The following is a 23,597-nucleotide window of genomic DNA, read 5'->3' as shown; positions in this document are numbered from 1 at the left end:
GGCTGTGGCCATCTGGGGGGGGGGGGAGGGGAGAGGGAGGGGGTGCCATTCAAAGGACTGCGTGTCCTCATGCCTCACCTTCAGTAGGTGTGGGGCTCCTGCCCTTCCTGTTTTCTGTATCTCCCTGTACCTCTTGCAGACATGGCAGGCCGGAGGAGGATGCCTCCCTGCTTACTGAGTATCCTCCATTAACTTGGATACTTAACATTACAAAAGTTAACATTTATACCACTCATCCCAATGGCTGAATGCAGCTGATAAGCAAAACACACACCCAATGGTCTAAAGCCCTCCACTACCAGTGAGCCTGTGTGGATTTTCTCAGGAACTTGAAACAATTACACTTGAAGGCTAATTTTAGCACAAACTCACAATGAAGGGAATACTAAATACTTCGCATCTTATTTTCTGCCTGTCCCTGGCTGAAAATTGGCCCTCAGCACAAAGGCAGCTGTTCTGAGTGAGACTTCTGTGCTATTAAAAAATAAGGAGCACCTGGGTGGCTCAGTCGGTTAAGCATCGGACTTCAGGTCATGATCTCATGGCTTGTGGGTTTGAGCCCCATGTCGGGCTCTGTGCTGACAGCTGAGCCTGGAGCTGCTCCAGATGTGTCTCCCTCTCTCTGTCCTTCCCCAACTCACGTTCTTTCTCTCTCAAAAATAAATGTTAAAATAAAAACTTGATTTTCTGATGGGCTATAAATCCAATGACAAGTGTCCTTATAAAAGACACAAAGGACACGGACAGTAGAGATCATGTGAAGACAAAGGCAGAAACCACAATGCTGCAATCACATGCCAAAGAACACTAAGGATTGTTGGCAGCCACCAGAAGCTGGAAGAGGCAAGTAACGGAGGAGGGGTTGAGAATACAACCAACACCTTAATCTGACTTCTGGTCTCCAGAATTTAAATGAATTTGTTGTTTTAAGCCACCCAGTTTATGGCAATTTGTGACAGTAGCCCCTGGAAACTAACATAAAATATTATACTACTCTGCTTTGTATATATTTTAGAATTTCTGTAACTTACACAAAAATTTTAGTGGCATATTCTTCATGAACCGAGGCGATGGCAAGGTGAGAGAGGCTCCAGAAGCCTCTGGATTCACGAGTGGAGCCAAAAGCCACAGACATCACGTGAGGTCCTATCACCAGCCCCCCTCAAGCCCCCCCCCCCAAACTAGGCCACTCCTGCTCCTGGGACCCTCATGAGTACGTCCAGCTCAGGGTCTTTACACGGATCATCCAGATGGCCCCTGCTGCTTCACGCTACCCTGTAGCTCTCCACTCTCCATGCCCCTGCCTGACTTGTTCTCAGGCCGCCCCATTGTGGTTTGATGGATTTCTCTCCGAAGGTTGTTGCTTGGGTGCATGCTGTCTTCACGAACATTCTGTGTAAAACCCGTACCACTGTCCATCCCCAGTCTGAGATGAGTTCTCAGAGGGCCTCTGACTTTCCAGTCACAGCAGCATCAAATCTCCCAAACCTTCCCTATGGCTAAGGTACAAGCCAGCAGGATGGGCCTGCCTCATCCTACACACAATATCAATACCAGGCCTCAAAATGTCCCTGAGCTGTCAGGTTCCCCCCGAGGGGACCCCAGGAACACTGTCCCTCACATTCAGCCTGACAGTGGGCTTGTCCTGACCACACAGAGACAAATGTGGTAGTGTGGCACACAGACTTTATTCTGACCCCTCCCTTCCTCCAGGATCCAGGTCTATGTCCTTTTCAGTGAGTGGGCTCACTCAGCACTCAGAAAGACCCTCTTGCGTGCGGTGTTGGTATACGGGTGCCAGCGCCACTCCACATCTGCGGTGGCCTCCTGCTCCAGCGTGCCCAGGCGAATCATATACACTGGGGGGATGGAGATTGGAACATTGTCATCTATACTGCCAGACTTCCTCCTCATCCCTGACCAGAAGTAGAGTAAATCCCCAAACTCACACTTCAGTTCAAAGCGAGGCCCAACCTCAGTCAGCTCCACACTGCGGTGGTTGGTCTTCCTATATACATGGTGCCTGGGGCGAGGGGAGGCAGGGCAGGGATGAGGGGAGACAGGAGGCAGATGTGGGTCGACAATAAACAGCAGAGGGACACAAAAGTCAGGACACCATTCTAAGGCCAGCCCATGGACCCACCGGAAGGAGATATAATCATCTTGGTTCGCAAAGGTGATGACCCGGTGGCTGTCATCTTTGGGCACAGGGAACAGGTAACGGAGTATGTCAGAGACCTGGGTCAGAGGGAAGGAGAGCGGCAAATGCCCAGCCTGGAACTCCCTGCCCCCAGCCCTCACCCTTTGGACCCAGACTCACCCGCTTGCCTAGGCGGGAGGAGAAGCCATGCATGATGAGGTGAGGCTTGGCCTCTGACACGGTTCCCAGGTCAGGGATGTCATGCCGCATGACCACATTGCACAGTGTGAAGTAAGCAGTGGGGCCGAAGGGCAGGTGGCTGACAATGAACCCCACTGGCGGGGCCAGGCAGGCCGTCAGAGACCCACTCTGCTCTCAGACGGTCACCCCAGCAACCCCAGCAGACACCTTGGTGCCTGCCCACCAGACTTACCAGGTGTGCCTCGATGCTCATGGACAACCAGCAGGTCAGTGACCCCGTTGGCTTTGCAGGCTCGCACCAGTGCCCCCACCTCATGCCGGCCACGGTTCATGCGCTGGGCACCCGGGAACACCAACTTCAGCTCCTGCACACGAACACACTAGAATTAGGACTGGGACCACTAGTGCCTTAGCATCTCCCACTTGCTCCCCACTACTGGTACCTTTGCAAACATCTTCAGGCGAGAACTGGGATCTCGAGAGGTAGTGATCATGACCTTAGGATCCTCAACCCCTGCCCATCGATATTCATCATCCATGTGGTTGGTCACACCTGTCAGGAGCATGAGGGGCAAGAACAGGACATCGCCTTGGGAAGTAAAACGCTAACTTGAGGGAGCGTGAATCTGTCTAGAGCAACACTGTCTGGTAACACCTTCGACAATGAAAATGCTCCACACCTGCACTGGGCAGGAAGGTGGCTCCCCAGCCACACTGATCACAAACACAAGTGTGACTGAGGCACTAAGTTTTTAAATATGATTTAATTTTAGTTCATTTTAATTATATTTATCACACAGGGTTAGTTGCTACCATACTAGCACAAGTCCAGATTGTTAGGCCAAAGGTAACAGACTCCTTTCCTTCATAACAAAAATTTATGTCTTTGATACTTTAATATCTGTTGAATAACGCAACGAATGAAACATGTGGATGCCAAGGAAGTACCAGGAGCTGGGGACATGGCAGTGAACAAAATGGACACTGTCTTGCCCTGGCAGAGTTCCTATTCTAGTAAGGGAAACAACAGACAAAACAGAAAGTGGGATAATATTGTATGTGTTACATAAATGGAATTGGGAGCAGTAAAGAAGAGCTGTTCTGAGGTGCCATCTGTGCAGAGCCATGAGGGCACTTGGGAGAGTTTTGGGAGCAGGAGCTGCAGAGCCTTTCCTTCAAGGTGTCTGAGGAATGACATGGAAGCCAGCAGGCTCAAGTGCAGGGAGAAAAGCTGGCCCAGTGTCAGGAAAGTTCACCTTCACCACCGGCATCATCAAACTCCAGGGATCCCTGTAAGGCCAGAGCCTCCCTGCGTAACTCCGTAGGAATCAGGCGGTTCTCTGCAGGGGGAAGACAGAGGGGCTGAGTAAGACACAAGCATGGATCCTTTATTTGAACAACACTGTGGCTTACAAAAACTGTACAGACTTGATGAAAAAGTACCTTTTTTACTCCTTTCTGTGCAGAAAGAAGATTCATGATTTTTTGGCAGGAGGAAGGGAAAGACAAAACAATTTGTCTTACATGCCAACCCGTTAACAATGGTTACAGGTTGTTTCTTGTTCCTGAGTTTCATGGTTTGAGGGCTTTCTACAAATATTTAATCGCAAGTATATACTGTTTTTGTAATTAGAAAAAAATTAACAAACTAATTTTTTTAAAGAATAAATCCAGAGTGCTCTGTACAAAGGTGGACCAGAAATCCTGAAACCCTCTGATAACAAAACTGCTAATCTTGCAGGGTCTGCATACTCAGTGTAGAGCCTGAGGTGGGACTGGAACTCACAGACTGTGAGGTCATGAACCGAGCTGAAGTCGGATGCTTAAATCCGACTGAGCCACCCAAGTGCCCCCAAACTGCTAATCTTGATGCTTTGGGTCAGAGGTTTCTTCTGTGAACTAAAGCTGTACTTGGCAAAAGGGCTGGGCTGTAGGCAGAGCTGAAGTACAGAATATGAACATGCCCTTGGACCCAAGATTTCTTTCCAATATGCCCTGGAGAAATTCTTGCACATGGAAGAAAAGGTTCATAGCAGCAGTGCTGTTCTTAACTGCCCCAAACTAAAAATAAGCTCAATACCAAGCACAGGGAAATGGGAGCCCCCACTACACTCAACTGATCTTAGAAACAATGCTGAGTGAAAATATAAAGCTGTGAAAGAATACATACAACCTAAAAATTACATTTAAAACTAAAAATCGAGCCATATGATTTAGGGATACAAACAAGTATGACATAAGCACAAAGAAAAACAAGGAAATGGTTTATTTTCAAACACTATTCAATGTTGTGGTTATCTGAGTTGGGGTAAATATTCTTGAATTTCAATATATTGAGCATTTTTAATTTCTAATGTGGGCAGATAGGTCACAAGTGTTTAACACAATGCTTAATGCAAACATATATATACAAAACATACGCACTTTCTGTCTAAACCATAAGAAAATCAAAGTGAATTTAAAATAATTAGAGGTATTAAGCTAAAGTACTATCAGAATAGAAAACAAAGTTCCATCCACACAAGAACCAAGAAAATAGGGATGGATACGGGACTTCCCATTAGGCATCTGTAACACTCTTCATTAGTATGACAAGTAAAAAGCAGAGAAAATACTTTTTTAAAAAAAGTGGAGAAAATACTGCAAAGTTAGATCCTAATTAACAACTCAAATAAAATTAAGTTCTCTGCAATTTAACAGTTTTAAAAAACAAGGGAATCATAACAATACTAAGACAGTAAGATATTCTTGCTACCTTGTACTGAAGGTAGCAAAAAGAAAAATAAGGGCGGTGGGAGCGGGAGGTAAAATATCTATAGGACAACGTAAAGAATTTAAATTTGGTAAGAACACGCTGTAAACAAAATTAATAGGCAAACTGTAAAATCTGGATACTGCAGCACAAATGTAAGTAATTCATACCATCACGGAAGGGGCATCTGCAAACCAACAGGAGACCCAACAGGCAAGGAAAACGGCCCAGTGTTTTAGCCACACTAAGAAATGCTAATAAAAGGGTTTTATTCCGTTGGGTTTTAAAATGCAAACCAATGGTCTTTATAATGACGTGTTTAGAGCTGCCTAGGGGCGGCGACCGGCATACCTTCGAGCGCGCGCCGAACCTTCTCTTTCTTCTCCTGGGCGGCTCGCTGCGACTCCTCGCGTGCCTTGCGGTACAGGTACTCCCGGCGAAGGCGGGCCTCACGACGCAGCTAGGGAACAGCGGGTCCGGTCGACCTCTTTCTAGCCACACACGGCCGGGCCCCGAGGGCCACCCGCCCCAAGTCCAGGAACCATCCCCAGCCCTCCGCGAACCCCCAACATCAAAAACAGGAGCTCAAACATTCCTCCTACCATTCTGAGCGCGGCTTCCACGTGGGTCCCGGAGAATCTGCCGGCTCAGCGCGCGCAGCTCCACCCTCGATTCTGCCCTCAACCAAGAAGGTAGCCAGAAGCTTCACTAGACTCTGCTACTGCTAGAAGCGCCCAATGTTAAGATGGTGAAGGGTGGGGTGGAAGTCGCAAGGCGATTGGCCAGTCTGGAAGCGCATGCTCACTGGAGCAGCCAATAGGCTGGCGTCAAAGTGTTGTCCCACAGGATAGCAGTTAATAAAGATGTCTGTGTGTGGCTTCGCTACTTTTCACTGCTGTGCAGGATGCCCAATTTTAAGATGACGAACCGTTAAAATATTCATAACTGGCGGCCTTAAATGACCCAGCAACTGTAAAAGCAGCACAGCGGTAGACCAGAGGCTCGCCTCCGGGTTCCGGGAATTGAAACCCTTCCTCCCTTAAAATGGCTGCCTCGTCCATCGCCACAGCTATAGCCCTACTTTTATTTTTTTTTTTTTAAATTTTTTTTTTTCCCAACATTTTTTATTTATTTTTGGGACAGAGAGAGACAGAGCATGAACGGGGGAGGGGCAGAGAGAGAGGGAGACACAGAATCGGAAACAGGCTCCAGGCTCCGAGCCATCAGCCCAGAGCCTGACGCGGGGCTCGAACTCACGGACCGCGAGATCGTGACCTGGCTGAAGTCGGACGCTTAACCGACTGCGCCACCCAGGCGCCCCTATAGCCCTACTTTTAAAATGCAGCCGTCGCCAGAAGGAACTCAGAACTACCCATAATTCTAGCCGGCTGTTCGGTAGGCTGGCCTACTTCAGAGAAACCGGCTAATCAGTTCCGTGCCGCTGCTCTAGGCGCGCTTGCCTTTAGAAGCGACTACCCTGCGACCTCTAAACGTCGGGAGACTAGGCCCACGTCTGGGAACGCCCCTTGAAGGTGGGTCTCGGGGGCCTATTGGCTGTCATGCCGGCATGGCGAACGGCGATTGGACGACCTGGGAAGAGGCTGGTTCCAGACCTCAGTACCTTGGGCCGATGGCTGCGCCGGACCTACGAGCGGAGTTGGACTCGCTGCTTCTGCAGCTGTTCCAGGACCTGGAAGAACTGGAGGCGAAGCGGGCGGCACTGAACGCTCGGGTGGAGGAGGTGGGAGGCTGGGGAGGGAGGGCGAGAGGGCATGCGGAGGTAAACTGAGTTTCACCGCTCTCCTCTCATCTCAGGGCTGGCTCTCGCTCTCCAAAGCTCGCTACTCTATGGGTGCCAAATCGGTAGGTCCCCTGCAGTATGCCTCCCTCATGGAGCCCCAGGTCTGCGTCTACACCAGGTGAGGAGCTGTGCATGCTGGAGCGGGTGGGCGCTGGGGTCCAGGCTGGGGCCTCCAAATGTCGACCCTACCTTCTCGTTCTTCAGCGAGGCCCAGGACGGACTCCAGAGGTTCTGGCTGGTGAGAGCCAGCGCCCAGACTCCAGAGGAGGTGGGGCCCCGAGAGGCAGGTGGGTCCCCCTCCCTCCCCCGCTTCTTCCCGCCTGGGCGCTCTCCAGATGTCAAAAACAAAATGTACAGGATAATTGAGGAGATGATTTTATTAAGGGTGTTGCGATGGAGAGAGCGGCCCAGATTGGAGGATCAGAATGTCTCAGCAGGGTAGACAAGTTTTAGATGAGGTCCTTTACAGTTGTGATAGTTTTGCAATCAGGGTAGGTTTCAGTCAGTTGGACAGAAAATGTTTATATGTCTAACTACCTTAGAGGGACAAAATTCTAATCGCAATCACTTACGAGAGGAATGGGGAGTTGGAGGTTCTGTCTGGCCTTTCAGCATGTTCAGGCAAATGAGAAAAGTCAGTGTGTGGTTCTGTCACAGGTTAACAAGGGGGTCATTTGCTGATGTTATGAGAGTCTTGAGAAAGAGTGGTCAGGGCCTCTCATCTGAGTCACAAAGGGAAGGGTTGTTCTTTATGGTAAGCTGCTTTCTGGAACATAAATGGTTGGGGGAATTTTCCAACCATCGGTTTTTGTCAGGATCATGAGCTCAGATCAAGTTCAGCATTGTCACTGAGAAGACAAGGAATACTTAATGAAACCCCCAACCTCCAGTCTTTCTTTACCCAGCTTTGCGAAGACGCAAGGGTCTCACCAGAACCCCAGAGCCAGAGTCCTTCCCAGCCCTCCGGGACCCTCTGAACTGGTTTGGAATCCTGGTTCCTCACAGCCTACGGCAGGCCCAAGCCAGCTTCCGGGAGGGTGAGTGGATCCTCTATCTACTGGAAGGACTTGAGCACTAATGCCATGACACGGCTGCGCTTAATCTGCAAAGGGTTTTCCAGGTTTTCTCCAGCAGACTTTTGTTGTACACCTGCTGTTTTTTCAAAAAGCATTTGCTGGCTGTTGGTAGTGTTCCAGGCCCATGCTAGGTGCTGGGGATACAGCAGGAAACAAAAGGGATAAACACCCCTCATGGAATGTTTATTCTGTTGAGGGGAGAAAGAGAACATGCAAGTAAATAAGTAAGCCCTATACATAATACCAGGTAGGGGATTGTTATGGAAAAATAAGATAGGGTACAGTGGATGGAGTTGGACAGGAGTGGGTAGAGGAGTTATTTTATGAAGGGTGGTCTGGAAAGGCTTCTCTGAAGAGATGGAGAGAACTTTGTGGGTGATCTGGGGGACTGGTGTTGTTGGCAAAAGTATTAGCCAGGGCAAATGCTTTGAGATGAGATGGTGTTTGAGATGGCAGAGAGGAAGCCAATAGGTTGGAGTGGAATTAATGCAAGGGGTAATGCCAGGAGCTGAGGTCAGAGGGGGGCTGGGCCAGGTGATTTGAGGCTGTGTAGACCCTGATGAGGACTTTGGCTCTGAACAGAGGGAGGTGCACTGGACCCACAGAGTGGTAGGAAAGTTGTGGGTACTGGGTGGGAAAAGACAAGAGCAAAGGGAGGAAGCAGGTGCCAGGGAGCAGCCATGCTTGAGATACAGGTGAAGGCTGTGAAGGAGGGGGTAAGTGGTGGGAACCTGTCTGTTTTGAGAGTAAAAGCCACAGGATTTGCTGATAGATCAATCTGAGAGTAAGGGAAGGAGAGGAGTGAAGAATGAGCCCCTAGATTCCACCTGGGGATTCCATCTGAGCCAGACCACCTGGGTACTGAAGCTGCCCTCACCTGTTGTGAGAGGGCTGCAGAGTTGCAGCAAGGGTAAAGTCAGGAGTTGGGTGTGAGTGTGTTCCCAGTGCTGGGTGGTGGAGACTTTGATCAGGTGTCTGGGCACACGCAATCTGGAGTCTGGAAGAGACCTGGCCTTGAAAGAGCGATTTGGGAGCCCACTGCATGACACTGGTGTTTAAATTCTCAAGCTGCTGACACATGGCATTAAAGCTGAGATCAGCAGAGGGCCTTGGAGTGTGGAGAGGAGATGGGAAGAGATAGGGGAGAAACCAGATGAGGAGACTGAGAAGCAGTGGTGAGGCAGGAGCATCACCCAGAGGGTAAGGGACCCCAGAAGAAAAGAAGAGAAAGTGCTTCCTGGAGGGAGGTGATCAGATGCATGGCCAGCTCTGCTGTTAGGCAGGTAGGCTGAGGACTGAACTGGCCAGTGGACTAGGTAGCATGGAGGACCCAGATGACTTAATAGAGGCGTCAGGCAAAAGCCACCTCGATGTGGATCCAGGATGTGGAGCACTCTTGGAGGCAGAGAATACAGATAGAGGGAGAGAACAGTGAAGTACTGTGATAATGAAGGAAAGAAGGAAGGAAATGAGGGCATGCAACAGTGTTATGATCTGTGAATTTTTAGTTCTTGATGGGTGATAGTAAGGGGGTCAAGGAGGTCTGTTGAAGAGGTAGAATTTTGTGTGTCTGGTGAAGTTCTGAAGTAGCCAATGCAAGGCTCTTCCTGGAATATTTTAGGAATAGCATGGAGGCCAGAGTTCTGGAGCCTTTCCAGTCCCTGGGGATGTCCCCTGAGTCATGTGTCACATCACAGATACCATGGTGACAATCGTATCTCTTCATTTAGGCCTGCAGCTGGCTGCAGACATGGCCACCCTTCAGATCCGCATTGACTGGGGTCGAAGCCAGCTCCGGGGGCTCCAGGAAAAACTCAAGCAGCTGGAGCCTGAGTCTGCTTGACCTGTGACCAGAGACAGAGGAGTGAGCGCAGCTGTTCCTTCATGTGGCTGGCTACCTTATCTCAGGCCTTCCTCCTTCACAGATTGCCCCTGCCCCTATTCCCAGCTAATCCCTACTACTTAAAATTTCTCTGGTTTGCATGTTTTCAGCTTTGTTAGATGTGAAAGTTTGAAGAGGCAAACTGATTAGTGTTGAAAGTCACTACTGTGAAACCACTTCTAGGCTTGTATTCTCCTAGGACACAGTCATGTGGGGCAGAGGGCAAAGCTGTTAGGTTAGTTCATATTAGTAAATAACCAGAACATCCTCGTGGATATATCAGCTGCAGTTTCTTTACAAGATGCAATACTATCCAGCTAGTGGCAGGGAAGGGCAAAAAATAGGTGCTTCAGTTTCACTAGATTCTCAAAACTGATTTTGATGTAGGAAAAAAAACCAAACATGGATAACAGATCAGGACAGCATGATTCCATGTCAATAAAAAACACAAACACCTGACTAGATAGGCAGTCCTTGACAGGTTTTAAGCCAGAAAGTAAAAAAGATTTGACTTCGATTTTCAAGGGAACTCTAGGAAGGGAACTCCAGGAAAAGACCTTTCAGATTTTTAAAAACCTTCCTTTATCTTTACAGAAGTGAGACCAACCCTCTTAATTTTTGAAGGTCCAGTTGTATTTCCTGTGATGGGAACTGTGTCCATGCTTCATTTTCCTGCTGGGTTGTTGGTATTTTTAGCAGTTTCCAGGAGGTAATCTTTATGTTTGGGGAAAATTAATCCTTTGTTCATATATGAAATATAAATATTTTTCCCAATTTGTCTTTTAACTTTGCATATGGTGTTTTTTTAAAGCCTTTATTATAAAATAAAACACATTAAACTGCACAAAATAATTGAATAGCTTAATGAATAACTAAGGTGAAAGCTGTAGTAACCATCACCCAGCTCTTGTATTTTTCTTTTTAGTCAGTTTTCTTAATAGAGTTGAATTGATCAATCAGCTGTTTTAAGATTTCTGGACTTGGGGTTGTAATTGATGTGATAAAGGAATTCTCCAGTGTTTTCCTCAAAAACTTTCAGATGAGGTACGGAGTGAATCTTGCAACCAATTTGTCTTTTCTACCATAGGTCTACATACATATATACATTATGTTGATTAATCTACCCCTACCGCTTTGAGATGCCACCTTTTATTCTTTCACTTAATCCCAGTGTATACCCCTACCATATTTTGGACTTCTATTGTTTCATTGATCTTACTGTCAGTTAATAATCCTTGAGCCTTTCACATATACTTTAATCGCAGTGGTCAGATTTGTGATTGGATTGGGGAGAATGTTTGTTTTGTTTTTGTTTTTGTCACTTTGAGCTTAAGCTGTCCGGGAAAAGCCTGTTGGAAGCACTCAAAAGTAATGTAGAGAAATTTCAGAACAAAATACGGCTGCTACCAACGAAGAAGCTAAAATAAGATACCACAATCCGTTTTTGCTTTTCACGGAAAAGATATCAACGTGGAACTCCGGTCCTAGAAGGGGTCCTTTATTTTAGATGTCAGTAAATGACCGTTTATTGTTTGGAGTGGGCTTCAGGTGTGCCTGCAAACGCGGACTGTGAAGACCTAAACGCTCGGCAATCTGCCCTGGCCCTAGTCCTTTAGATTTCCGGGACCAGGAGTTCCCGCCCCTGAGGAGGCCCGGATGTTCCCACCCGGGCCGAGTCTTGAGAAAGGGGTCTTGAAACTGGGGCTGGTGGAGCTGCAGTCAGAGCGAATCTCCATGGGCGGAGCGAGCCCGGTAGTGCGCCGCTGTTGTGTGGGGGTGCACATGACAAATTGAGAGAAGTGATGTATACGAGATGAGAAGCAGGTTAGCGCTGACTCCCATATGGTCTAGCGGTTAGGATACCTGGTTTTCACCCAGGCGGCCCGGGTTCGACTCCCGGTATGGGAAAAGAGGTGTTCTTTTGTTTCTTCAATTGGCTGGAATTTTGTTTCTTCTCCCAGTGGAACACCTCAGATAGAATTGGGCATTTCTCTCTATTTAAACCTGGAGAAATTGAGGCCCAGGGAGCTCTGGGCCCCAGCTTTCTGTATTTTTAACGAAGTGTCAATTTTCACCATATCAGTAACTGTTTTCTCTATCAGCAACTTATTAATTATAGAAGATACCATATACATTATAGAAGTGAATACTATTATATTTAAATATTAAATAATATTTAAAATATTCAAAATTTATTGTCAATCTCAGTGGAGGGTGACCACTGTCTGGCCCCTCCCACACACCTCTGGGTAAGGACACCCTCCAGGAGGAAGGAGGGGCTGGGTGGAATCAAGACACTTGCAGCCTCTGCTCCAGAGACAGTCCAGAAGCTGGGCTGCAAGGGTTGGAGCTGAGTCTCTGGAGGAGCACAGGATGAAGTGCATGAATGGACTGGAGAGAGCCAGTTGGAAGAAGTCTCTGACAATTTAACTTTCTCTGGTCTTGTGGCCGCTTTGTTTGCCGAATGGTCCAGTGGTTAGAGTTTCGTTTTTTTTTCACCTGAGCAAGCCGGTGTTCCCCCTACCCGTTATGAAAGTTACTTAAAACTTTAAAATAACCCCCCCCCCCCCCCCCCCCCCCCCCCCCCGCGCACGTGCACAATTCCCATCAAAAACTACAAACATGAGTCACTAAATGCCTTCCTCAATTTTCCACCTCCTTTTCTCTGGTTCACTTAGTCAATCCAGGGAGGTTATGTGCAGGTCCTGCCTTCAGGAGTAGACCACTAGACTAGTTTATTCATTCACACATTTTGGGGGGAGAAATTATTTCTATTATCATATTACTTTAAAATATTACATGTTAAATATTAATATTATATATAAATAAAAATATATAATTAATATAATATTAACATATTACATGTTAAAATAGATACAATGGAGTTTGGAAGTCATCACTCCTGTCTTCACAAGAAAAAAAGCTGAATAAACTAAAATTTAACAACTCTTCTCAGATCCATGAGAAAACTGAAATCACAGGGCAAATTGCTGCTTTGAAACCTGGAAAGAAGAGTGAATACAGAGAGTCATAGTACACCAGGCTCAGAAGCCGCTGCTGGAGCCAGCAACAGGTAGAAAAACTTAAAGGCTAGTTGACCCTGCTGAGAAAAAAACTCTCTAAAGGCCTGATATACAAGGGAAGCCATTTTATTTTATTTTATTTTATTTTATTTTATTTTATTTTATTTTATTTTATTTTATTATTTTAAATTTTATTATTTTACTTATTTTGACACGTTTAATATTTATTGTACTTTTGCAGAACAAGAGTCCTAGGTAGTTGCTACTTTGGTGGCTTAATTTGGACAAAAATAGCCAAGAGGCATCAATTTATTACTATAGCAGATTTAACAGTGACTCACTAAATTATTTAACGGAAGCATTTTCTAGAAAGTATGGATCTAGTCACATGCATACTAGAATAGGTGAAATATAAGAACACCATATACATTTTGTACAATGCGCTTTTAGTTCTCCACAGTTTTGTTTGGTATAAAGCAAATGTAACTTGGCTCTGATATAGACCATTATTGATATGATTTTCAAGTTTTTCAGTGTGGGAAAGTGTGGCCCTCCTCAACATGGAGCCCATAACACCCCCTGGGCAGGTTCAGATTCAACTCACATATCTGTAAATAGACTAGATATAGCCAATCAGGTGAATGCTGGTTTTCCTCAAATGAAAACTGAAAAGAAGAAGAAAAAGATTTTGCCAGTTGCATCAGTTTGCTACTCCATTTGGAATTTAGGCATGGATCCACTGGCCATGAAACTCAGAGTCAGAGCCCTCAGGAAAACTGGAAGAAATTCTTTAGAGACAGCAAAATAACCACACAAGTCCCCCCCGTCACACACACCACAGACACTCCTTATTTACCACACTCACACACACACATGCACACACACACACATACACACCACATGCACTGCCCAGCTCATACATGTCACACAGAAACACACGTTCACCACACCCACACCAGACACATACCGCATATACATCACATATATACCACACACATGCACACATACCCTGCATATCAAACTTCCATCACATATACACATACATATAGTACACACACTCTTACTAATACACACCACACATACTGAACACACAGGCATACCATACATATACTAGAAACACACCAATATATACCACATATATACTACACAAAATAGCACACACTCACCAATCATGACACATATACACCACAAATATTGCAAATAGCACATATATAACACATGTACCACATATATGCCAAACATTCACATGATATATAACTCACAAACAACAAATACACACACAAATGCACACCAGCAAATCTGCAAAACAAACATCAACACCACACATATCCACACACCATACGTAACACACACACACACCACATATGCATGGCACACATACACAACACAAACACCACACAAATACCACACACAGCACGCATGTCACACAAACACCAAATAAACACACACTACATATGGAGAATAAACACGCCAGAGATACACCACCATCACAACTCACATCCCATACATACAGCACACATGAACACACATAAACCTTCTATATAGCACTGATACACCATGCACACTCCACACGCACCACACGAATACCATTAGCACACACACACCACACATATGCCACACATATCATACATATAAAACACAGAAAAACACTTAAATCACAGCCACTTTAAACAGATGCCACACACACCACACATATAACCATACACCGACACGCCACACATTTACCAAATGAGATATCACATAGATATACCACACATACATCGCACAATAACCACACATATAGAACACTCACTCCACAAGTAAAACACACCAAATAAACTTAACAAATCCATACCACACACTGCACATGCCATACATATACTGCAACACAGCACACACATCACATATACACCACACCTATATTTCACACACACATTCTGCATACTTACAACACAAAAGGAACTGTTACATCATGTGTATCCTGCACACGCACCACATAGTCTGCCTTCACACAACATGCATCACAAATATACCAAATATACAGACTACATCTATACTACAACAAGCCACACATATACCACACACGCAGCACATATCACACCTTCACCACACATACAATACACATATGCCACAAATACACACACAAACACACTTCAAGTACAACACACTCACACTATCCAGAGATACCACAAACACACCCCACATTCCCCACACAATAACCAGGTACTTATAACATTCACACACACACACACACACACACACACACACACAATCTTCCACATGCAAATCAACACACAACTCATACAGCACTGCCACACCACCCATATACCCCATACACCACCCATATACCCTTCACAGACCACACATAGACTCCACACACACATACACACACACACTCCAAGCACATACATGACACATGCACTACACAACCCCCAACATATAAAATAACTATGCACCCAACACAACCCACACTTGACAAAAACACCATAAACACACCACTCACACACACATCAGAGACACAACATCTACAGCATACAGACCACAGGCTGTACATACCATACACACAACACAAACCAGAAATACCAGAAACAACCCCACGAAACACAAATCAAATACATACCATGGAGACAACCACTATTATCATGCATATGCCACACTCAATGTACACACACATGACACAGAACACACACAGGCCAAATATACACCACACAGATAACACACACACGAGATATATATTACACACTCTGCACACGGACCACACATTTACCCCACACACAACCTACACATACACCACACACAGGCAATGTACATATTACACAAAGACTGCCACAAAACACAGCCCTCACACAGTCACCACAGACACACTACACATATTCCACACACAAACATACACCACACAAACACCACTCACACCACACATACGCAAAACTCACAAGAGGATACATGCCCCAAACACAACATAGCTACACTATTCATGCACAACACATGTATCATACACACGCACTACACGCACACGTAGAACTATTAGGATGCACACACCACATATGTGTCACACACAGAACCTGAACCCACACACCAGGTAACACTGCACATGCAGCACACACAGACTCCACACACCCTGCTCACACAACACACATCAACAACATGCCCACATGCAACACGTGAACACATGCGACACTCACACTGCATACATAACACACATACAACACACACCACGCACGCACGCCATGGACCCCCAAGCCAAGCATACACCACACACACACCACATACAACACCCTTTCACCACATACCACACGTACATTACACATTCAAGACGCATATTTCAGAGACACCACACACACAAAAGACGTGCAGCCCTTACACCACACGTACCACATGCACCACGATTTCCACACGTACGTGTGACACATCGACCACACACACATACCTCACATGCACCGATCCTCACCACACAGATACTACACGTACCACATATACCACATATGCACACTGCACATAAACCACACACATGACATACAAACCACTCAACACACGCAGAACACATATTCCACACAAACTCCCACACATGTTTGCCACCAAAAACTATACATAACCACACGAACGCCACACATCAGCCACCTGACACCACACATACACCAGGCAAATATTAGCACATGCACCACACACTCACCACACACACTGCACTGCTAACACATACAACACATAAAAGACACAAAAAACCTCACACATACACTATATCCAAGTGTATACCACACACAAATCATAGACCAGCTTTTAACCAAAAATATACTGGGCACACACAAATAGCACGCACACACTTCATATACACCACAAAGACCACTCATGTCTCACACGCCATACGCACAACACACATATTCCACACACACAATACACACATACGTGACACACATTTGCCATGCGGACGCTACACATACATGACAAGGAAGCCACATACATATCTCACAAATACCACACATACCACAGTCAAGCCACACTCACATGACACGCACATAATACACGCACCATGCCTATATCACACACCCACACAAACACATACACACACACACACACACACACCACAAGCCATACGGCACATAATGAACTCAGCACACACACCACCCTCACACAAACATAAGCACTAACGACACATATAATGCACATACATCACACACGCTCCCCACCCACACACCACATAAACACCACAGCCATCACAAAAATACCAAACACACATACCAAATATACACCACACACAACAAACACATTCATCTCTCACACTCACACCACACATGCAGCACACACCCCAAAGACACAGACCACACATACAACACACACGCACAGAGCATGCCACAAAAATACCACCAACACACACACAAAACAGATACTTGGCAGACGCCTCACATATAACACTTCCACAAACACACAAGTGAAACCAAAGGAATATGTCACACACACACACCACGCATATGCCAAATATATACCACACATGCCACACACACACACAAAACAGTCAACCCACAACTCCACACATATACCATACTCACAGCGCACTTTCACAACACCACACACTTACCATATACACACATAGTAAAGGTATATCGCACACTCAGTCACCACAGAGATACCCACACACACCAAACATACACCACACACAGACACCAAACACCATACATACATCACAACTGGCATTTAAATAAAAACCTTAAAAAACATTCTCTACTAGCCATAGGGAAAGGCCCCATACTTAAGTGCCCAAAGCATTACTGTGCTTCAAGTGACAGTCTTGTCCCTCATAGACATATGGAGTAACACTTTCCCCACCGCCTCTCTGTGTAGATACTTGTGCTTTACTGCTGAAAAGTACCCTTTGCTGCAAGAGGGTTTTAGAAAGCTTCTTGGGGATGTGTAGTCAGAAGTATTCTTAAACACTTGTGTAGAAGCACCAGGAAATGGCCTAGTGTTAGGTGCCTAAAAGTACAGTGGCATTATTCATGCAGCTTTCAGTGTAGATCCAGTAGGAACTTTTGTTCAAACCCTCTATATTTGCACAAGGCAACGTCCATGTTCTTAACTCACAGAAAAACACTTTTCTTAAAGCATTTGTGAATTACCTTCTCAAAGGCAGGAAGAAGTGTGCTTACACCCATCTGTTCAAGCACTAGGGAATGTCCATGTGATGAGCTGCCTGATAGTTGTGTTCTAAGTGAGTATTTCAAATTCCTTTTAATACATATAATTACAAGTGTTCTTCCACCTGTTTGGATAAATGCTATGGAAGAGACTTCTTTTTGACCGCCTAACTATGCTGTGCTTAATACATCTTTCATTTGGCTTTCAATGTGCATCTAGTTGGGTGTTTTCTCTAAGATCTGTTTATTATCATAAGGGAATGGCCATGCACTTAATTGCCACAACACCATTGTGGCTAAGGCATCTTTGCATTAGTCTCTTAGAGTCATCCAATAAGAGAATGTGCTTAAATCCTTCTAAATGATCACTAGGGTGTGTATAGGTGCTTAACTGCCTGAAACAGCCATGCACTTGGTGAAATCTCCAAATATTTTTAAAATACATGAAGTGACAAGTGTTCTTAAATCTCTTTATAGAAGCACTTAAACTTAATGGCTTAAAACTACCCTGTTTCAAGACTGGCTGATGACTTTCAATATATGCGAATAAACTTATCAAAACATTCTATATGAGGAATAGGAAATGTATGGGAGATGCAGGAGAGAAGCATCAAAGGAAAAAAGTTCCAAAGGGAAGGGCTGGAGAAGGTGCAAGGCCTTAGGACATGTTTACACAGCTGAACGCGGCAGAGGCTCATAAGGAACGCCCAGAGCCATTAACATTGTCCAAGGCCGGATCCTCCTTCACACCTGACCCTTCCTAGTGTTATAGAAACCATTTAACTCAAAATTCAATCTTTAAAGGCTGATTAACACACTTGCTTAGCTGACTTTATGCACATAATCTTTAGCAATTATCCTAATAAAAAGAAGCTTCATTCTGGAGTCAGGGCCTCATTCCGACTCCATTATGAGGACCTTCACTTAACTGCACTTTGCGGACTCATCTTTTGTGACTTCGGCCATACTCCCTGCAACAGAACTGGCCAAGTGCTTCACTGCTTAAAAGTACAGTGTTCTTCAAAGGGCTTTCATGTAGAATTTCATGTACATGGAATAGGACCATTTGTTTAAATACGCCATATTTGCGAGAGGGTAATGGATCTGCATGTATCTTCCTAAAGGTAGAGGTTGTGTTTCAAGTGCCTTGCATAGGCCTTTTACACAGAAAAGATGTGCTTATAGTAAGGCACTAGAGGATGGACACGGCCTTAACTCCCTGAATCTGCAGTGTGCTTAAATTCAGTTAACGTTTTTGGTCAGTGTTGGAGGAAGTGCTCCTAACTCCTGTGTATACAAACTAGGGAAGGGCCTACTGCTTAATTGCCTAAAGCTACTCACTGCTGAAAGTGTCTTACATGTACCTTTTCACAGACATCTCATTGGAACATCTGTTGCAACAGTGTATATGAGCAATAGGAATGGCCACGTGCTTCACTGCCTAAAACCACACTGTGCTTCAAGTGGCTTTCATTCCCCCCCTTAAAGGTTTTTTTTTTTTCATTTTCTTATTATTACTTGAATTCCCTTAGTTAAAATACAATGTGATCTTAGTTTCAAGCATATAGTAGATTGACTCAACAATTCCAGGAGCACCACTCAGTGCTCATCATGACAAGCTTACTACTTAACCTGTCCCTCCATCCTGTCCACTCCAGTAACCAGTAGTTTGTTCTCTATAATTTAGAGCCTTTTTTTGGTTTTCCTCTCTCTCTCTTTCCCCTTTGGGGGTTATTTATATCTGTTTCACTTAGATCTCTGCTTGTTCTTTCATTTGGGATAAATTTCTCTGTCTTCTCACTTTCTCCAAGTCTCCGTGCCTGTTTCTGTGCCAAAAAGTATGTGTTCACAATACAGAAAGGCCATGTGCTTAACTGCTGGAAAAAACTCTACAAGAAGCATCTTTGAGTTAGTTTCTTAGATTTTTCCCATAAGGAGGGGGCTTAAATAATTCTGTATAAGACACAGGAAATGCCTATGTGGTTACCTGCCTGAAAAAGCTGTGTGCTCACTGAGGATTCCATTCACTTGTAAGTTCATGCAGTAGCAAGTCTTGCTAAACTTCTTTGTATACATAGAATGGAAGGGCTTTATGCTTCATGGCCTAAAACTACACTGTGTTTAAAGTGTCTTGAGAGACTGTCTAGACATTGTTCCAATGGCCGTGATCATAAGAGCCTAAAACTGCACTGTGCTTAAAGCAGATGTCAATTAGTGTTTCAGATGAATGTAGCAAGGAGTGTTTTTAACCTCTCTGTAAACTCTAGGGAGGGGGTTTGGGCCTAAGTGTCTGAAACTCCATTGTGCTTATAGTATCATTCATGTAGCCATCACATACACAGCATAGGATCTCTTGTTGAAACACTCTCTATTAGCAGCAGAAAATGACTGTGTTCTTAACTGCCTTTTACAAAAGGAGCTTTTGTTCAAACATTCTGTTAGCAAAGGGAATGACCATGTGCTTCTCTGCCTAATTGTGTTTTGTGTCAAGCCTAGTTCAAAAAGATTTTGGATACACAGTCATAACTATTCCGATTCTGGTGTAGAAGCACTGGAAATGCCCTAGCTCTGAAGTATCTAAATCTACATGGTGGTTAATGCATCTTTTGTGTCACTCATAATGGACATCTAGTATAAACTTTTGTTTAAACCCTGTGTTTTTAGCCTTAGGGAATGTTTTTATGTTTAATTGAGGACAAATGCTCAATTAATGCTTCAAGCATTTTTGAGTTAGTTTCTTGTATTTATCCAGTAAGAAGTGTGGTTAAATCCTGGTAAGCACTAGGGATTGCCCATGTGTTTGTTTAACTACCTGAAATCCCTGTGTTCTCAGTGAGGGTTCCAAATGTCTTCTGAATAAAATGTTCTTAAACTTCATTAGATCAACAATAGGGAAGGGCCTTCTATCCGAGTGCCTAAAACTACACTGTACTTCAAACATTCTTTATTAGCCTTTACACTGATCTCATAGGAAACTTTGTTGAAACACTATATATTAGCAATAAACAATGGCCATGCACTGAAGTGCCTAAAACTATACTGTTTTTCTTGTCACTTGCATGAACCTCTCACCATTTAGTAAAACGTGCACCTGGGGTGCCTGGGTAGCTTAGTCAGTCGAGTGCCTGACTCTTGATATCAGCTCAGGTTGTTATCAGTTGCTGGGATCAAGTCCCACATCAGACCCTGCACTGATAGTGTGGAGCTTGCTTGGTATTCTCTCTCCCTCTGTCTTTACCCTTCACACCTTCCCACACTTGCATGTGCCCTCTGTCTCTCCCTCTCTCTCTCAAAAATAAACATAAAAAAGTAAAAAATAAGTCTTTGTAAAAAGGTGCTCCTCATGTGTACTCCATAAATATTATAGAAATGCCTTGTCTTTTTTTAAGTTTACTTACTGAGAGAGAGAGAGAGAAGAGAGAGAGAGAGAGAGAGAGAGAGAGAGGAGAGCATGCACCCGTGGGGGCAGGGGCCGAGAGAAAGAGACAGAATCCCAAGCAGGCTCCACTCCGTCAGCACAGATCCCAAGGCCATCAACACAGAGCCTGATGTGGGGATCGAATGCTTGAATTGTGAGATCATGACCTTAAACAAGATCAAGAGTCAGATGCTTAACCGACTGAGCCACCCACGTTCCCAAGAAATGCCTTGTCTTAACTGCCTTGAACTACAGTGTGCTTAAAGCAGCTGTCAACGAGCATTTTAGGTGAATGTAGTAAAAAGTATTCTTAACCACTCTGTTTAAACCCTAGGAAAGAGCTTTGTCCTTAACTATCTGAAGCTACATTGCACAGTAAGCATCTTTCATGCAATGTCTGAAACAGCCAGCTTGCTAGGAGAATCCCTTCATCCTCACCATTGTCCAATTCTCATCTCTCATAAAGAACGCTGGTCTTCCATGCATCCATTGTCACCACTTTGCTAAATTTACAGGGGAAGTTATCCCTAGGGTCCATTCAGAGTTGGGCTCTGTGAGGAATATCCCCTGCTTGGAAGTGGGGAGTCTGGCGATGTCCTTGTAACTGTGGGGTAAATGTTGCACAACAGTCCCTTTGAATTCTGTTTCAGAACAATTTGGACATCCAGAGGCCTAGGCCATGTGAAGGTGCCTTGTGTAGGTTTGTGGGTAGGGTGAGCCAGAGGTTTCGGAAGGGAGCTGGTCTCTTTTCTGGGGTGAGTGGAAATTAAATTAGACATCTTCTTTCCAGTTTGATTCCATTCCCATTGAAAATGTAGAATATTGGCCCTCCTGGGGGCCCTCCCTTCCCATCACTGCTTTTTCTAACTAGGTCTTTGCTCACACTTAGGAGCCATGGGGCTCTCACACACTCAGCCAGTACCCAGGAAGAGGCAGGGAGTTTCTACGTTGGTCCTGTGTTCAGTGAGAGTGACCAGTGACAAATATCCAAAGAGAAGATGGTCTGTTAGTCCCTGAGCACGTGGTGCTTAGCCAGTTGTGCTATGGAAGGTGAAGGAGAACCAGTTTGCTTCATTCCCCTGGCTGCTTGAGATGCCCTAATTTTCACTAGCAGACAGTTCACACATGGGCAGTATGCTCCAGAAGCTGGTGAGTGCAAGAAAAGCCCTTTCCAGGAAGACAGTACCAGGTTCTGGTTCCAGATGCCTGAGCAACAGGCAGGAGCACCCAGCAACTACAGCTCCACCACTGCTGTTTCCATCCACTGATGGCAAAAGTGGGAAAAAGAGACAAAGCCAGGGATTTCAGGCTCCTGCTGCAAGAAGAATTCAGGACAATTGCTGACAGGGATCCCAGGTGTACCTTGTAGAGGGCTCGCTTTGCTTAAACTCTCAGGCTTTTAGTATTGGTAATACAGTCATACTGCTAGGATATTGTGCTGGGTACTTCATTTTCAACATTCCCCCATTAACATTTCTAGGGAAGAACTCTGGCCATCTGTGGTTTCCCTTTATACACCATTGTCTTTTCTCGGGAAACAACGTTCTGCATGGAATCCAAACAGAGATAGTGTCTCAGAGTCATATTTTATGCTTCCAACTTGGGAGTCTGGTGGTATCCTTGTGACTGTGATATGGATTTGGCATTGGGACTTTCTCAATTTGGTTTCAGAACTATGTGGACATACAGAGGCCTAGGGCATTTGAAGTTACCCAAAGGAGAATGTTTGTATGTAGTCTAATTCAGAGGTCTGGGGAGGGAGCCAGGATTCTGCATGGGGTAAAAAGAAATGAAGATATATATTTCCTTCCTGAAGGAGTATATGGACATCTAGAGGCCTGTCATTGAAAGGGGTCCAGTGGAGAATGTTTCTATGCTGGACCAGAGGTTGCTAGAGAGAGCTGACCTACTTTATGGGCTGAAAGGAAATGAAGTGAGACATCTGCTTTCCAGATTGATCCTTTTCCCATTTGGAATGTCAAGCTTTGGTCTTCCTCCTCCTAGCAATTGCCAACCCATTGCTGTGTTTCTAAATACAGTTTTATTCACATATAGGAACCATGGAATTGTCACTGACTCAGGTGGCACCCTGGGGTAGGCCACATACTCCCATTCTGTCCATGTGCAGAGTCTGATGTCCCAGAAGACAGGTATCCCTCCTGTCTCTGAGCCTTCCATACTTAGCAGGCTAGATATCAT

General features: G+C 45.1%; 2 protein-coding genes and 1 non-coding gene across 4 annotated transcripts; 2 read left to right on the top strand and 1 right to left on the bottom strand.

Annotated features, from left to right (window-relative positions):
• Positions 1 to 1,669: 1,669 nt before the first annotated feature.
• On the bottom strand, positions 1,670 to 6,166 carry IMP4 (IMP U3 small nucleolar ribonucleoprotein 4). The gene is made up of 9 exons (XM_049646676.1): positions 5,696 to 6,166; positions 5,445 to 5,553; positions 3,598 to 3,681; positions 2,785 to 2,894; positions 2,574 to 2,706; positions 2,321 to 2,475; positions 2,144 to 2,238; positions 1,950 to 2,023; positions 1,670 to 1,859 (listed from the first exon to the last, which is right to left on the bottom strand). The coding sequence occupies exons 1-9, from the start codon at positions 5,696 to 5,698 to the stop codon at positions 1,747 to 1,749; spliced, it is 876 nt and encodes a 291-aa protein (XP_049502633.1). The 5' UTR covers positions 5,699 to 6,166; the 3' UTR covers positions 1,670 to 1,746.
• A 499-nt stretch (positions 6,167 to 6,665) lies between these two features.
• Positions 6,666 to 10,638, top strand: CCDC115 (coiled-coil domain containing 115). Of its 2 annotated transcripts, none has more exons than XM_049646674.1 (5): positions 6,666 to 6,834; positions 6,909 to 7,012; positions 7,099 to 7,181; positions 7,785 to 7,931; positions 9,701 to 10,638. In XM_049646674.1, the coding sequence occupies exons 1-5, from the start codon at positions 6,724 to 6,726 to the stop codon at positions 9,811 to 9,813; spliced, it is 558 nt and encodes a 185-aa protein (XP_049502631.1). In that variant the 5' UTR covers positions 6,666 to 6,723; the 3' UTR covers positions 9,814 to 10,638. The 2 variants fall into 2 exon arrangements, with proteins under 2 accessions (XP_049502631.1, XP_049502632.1); XM_049646675.1 differs by having other exon boundaries at positions 6,670 to 6,834; positions 7,800 to 7,931.
• Positions 10,639 to 11,688: 1,050 nt separating this feature from the next.
• TRNAE-UUC (transfer RNA glutamic acid (anticodon UUC)) lies at positions 11,689 to 11,760 on the top strand. The gene has a single exon. It is a non-coding gene; the product is annotated as a tRNA-Glu (tRNA).
• The last annotated feature ends 11,837 nt before the right edge of the window (positions 11,761 to 23,597 follow it).

This window comes from Panthera uncia (assembly GCF_023721935.1).
Source record: "Panthera uncia isolate 11264 chromosome A1 unlocalized genomic scaffold, Puncia_PCG_1.0 HiC_scaffold_16, whole genome shotgun sequence".
Lineage (NCBI taxonomy): Eukaryota > Metazoa > Chordata > Mammalia > Carnivora > Felidae > Panthera > Panthera uncia.
Note: the sequence above shows the minus strand (reverse complement) of the source record. Positions and strands in the feature narration are given on the sequence as shown.

Excerpts from the sequence above, each read along its gene's own strand:
- IMP4 (XM_049646676.1), bottom strand. Across the intron at positions 2,707-2,784 it reads GCCTGAAGATGTTTGCAAAG|GAGCTGAAGTTGGTGTTCCC; the intron begins GTACCAGTAGTG and ends GTTCGTGTGCAG. Across the intron at positions 1,860-1,949 it reads GCCTCGCTTTGAACTGAAGT|TGTATATGATTCGCCTGGGC; the intron begins GTGAGTTTGGGG and ends CCATCCCCCCAG.
- CCDC115 (XM_049646674.1), top strand. The coding sequence starts at position 6,724 with ATGGCTGCGCCGGACCTACGAGCGGAGTTGGACTCGCTGCTTCTGCAG. Across the intron at positions 7,013-7,098 it reads CAGGTCTGCGTCTACACCAG|CGAGGCCCAGGACGGACTCC; the intron begins GTGAGGAGCTGT and ends CTCGTTCTTCAG. Across the intron at positions 7,182-7,784 it reads GGTGGGGCCCCGAGAGGCAG|TCTTTCTTTACCCAGCTTTG; the intron begins GTGGGTCCCCCT and ends CCCAACCTCCAG.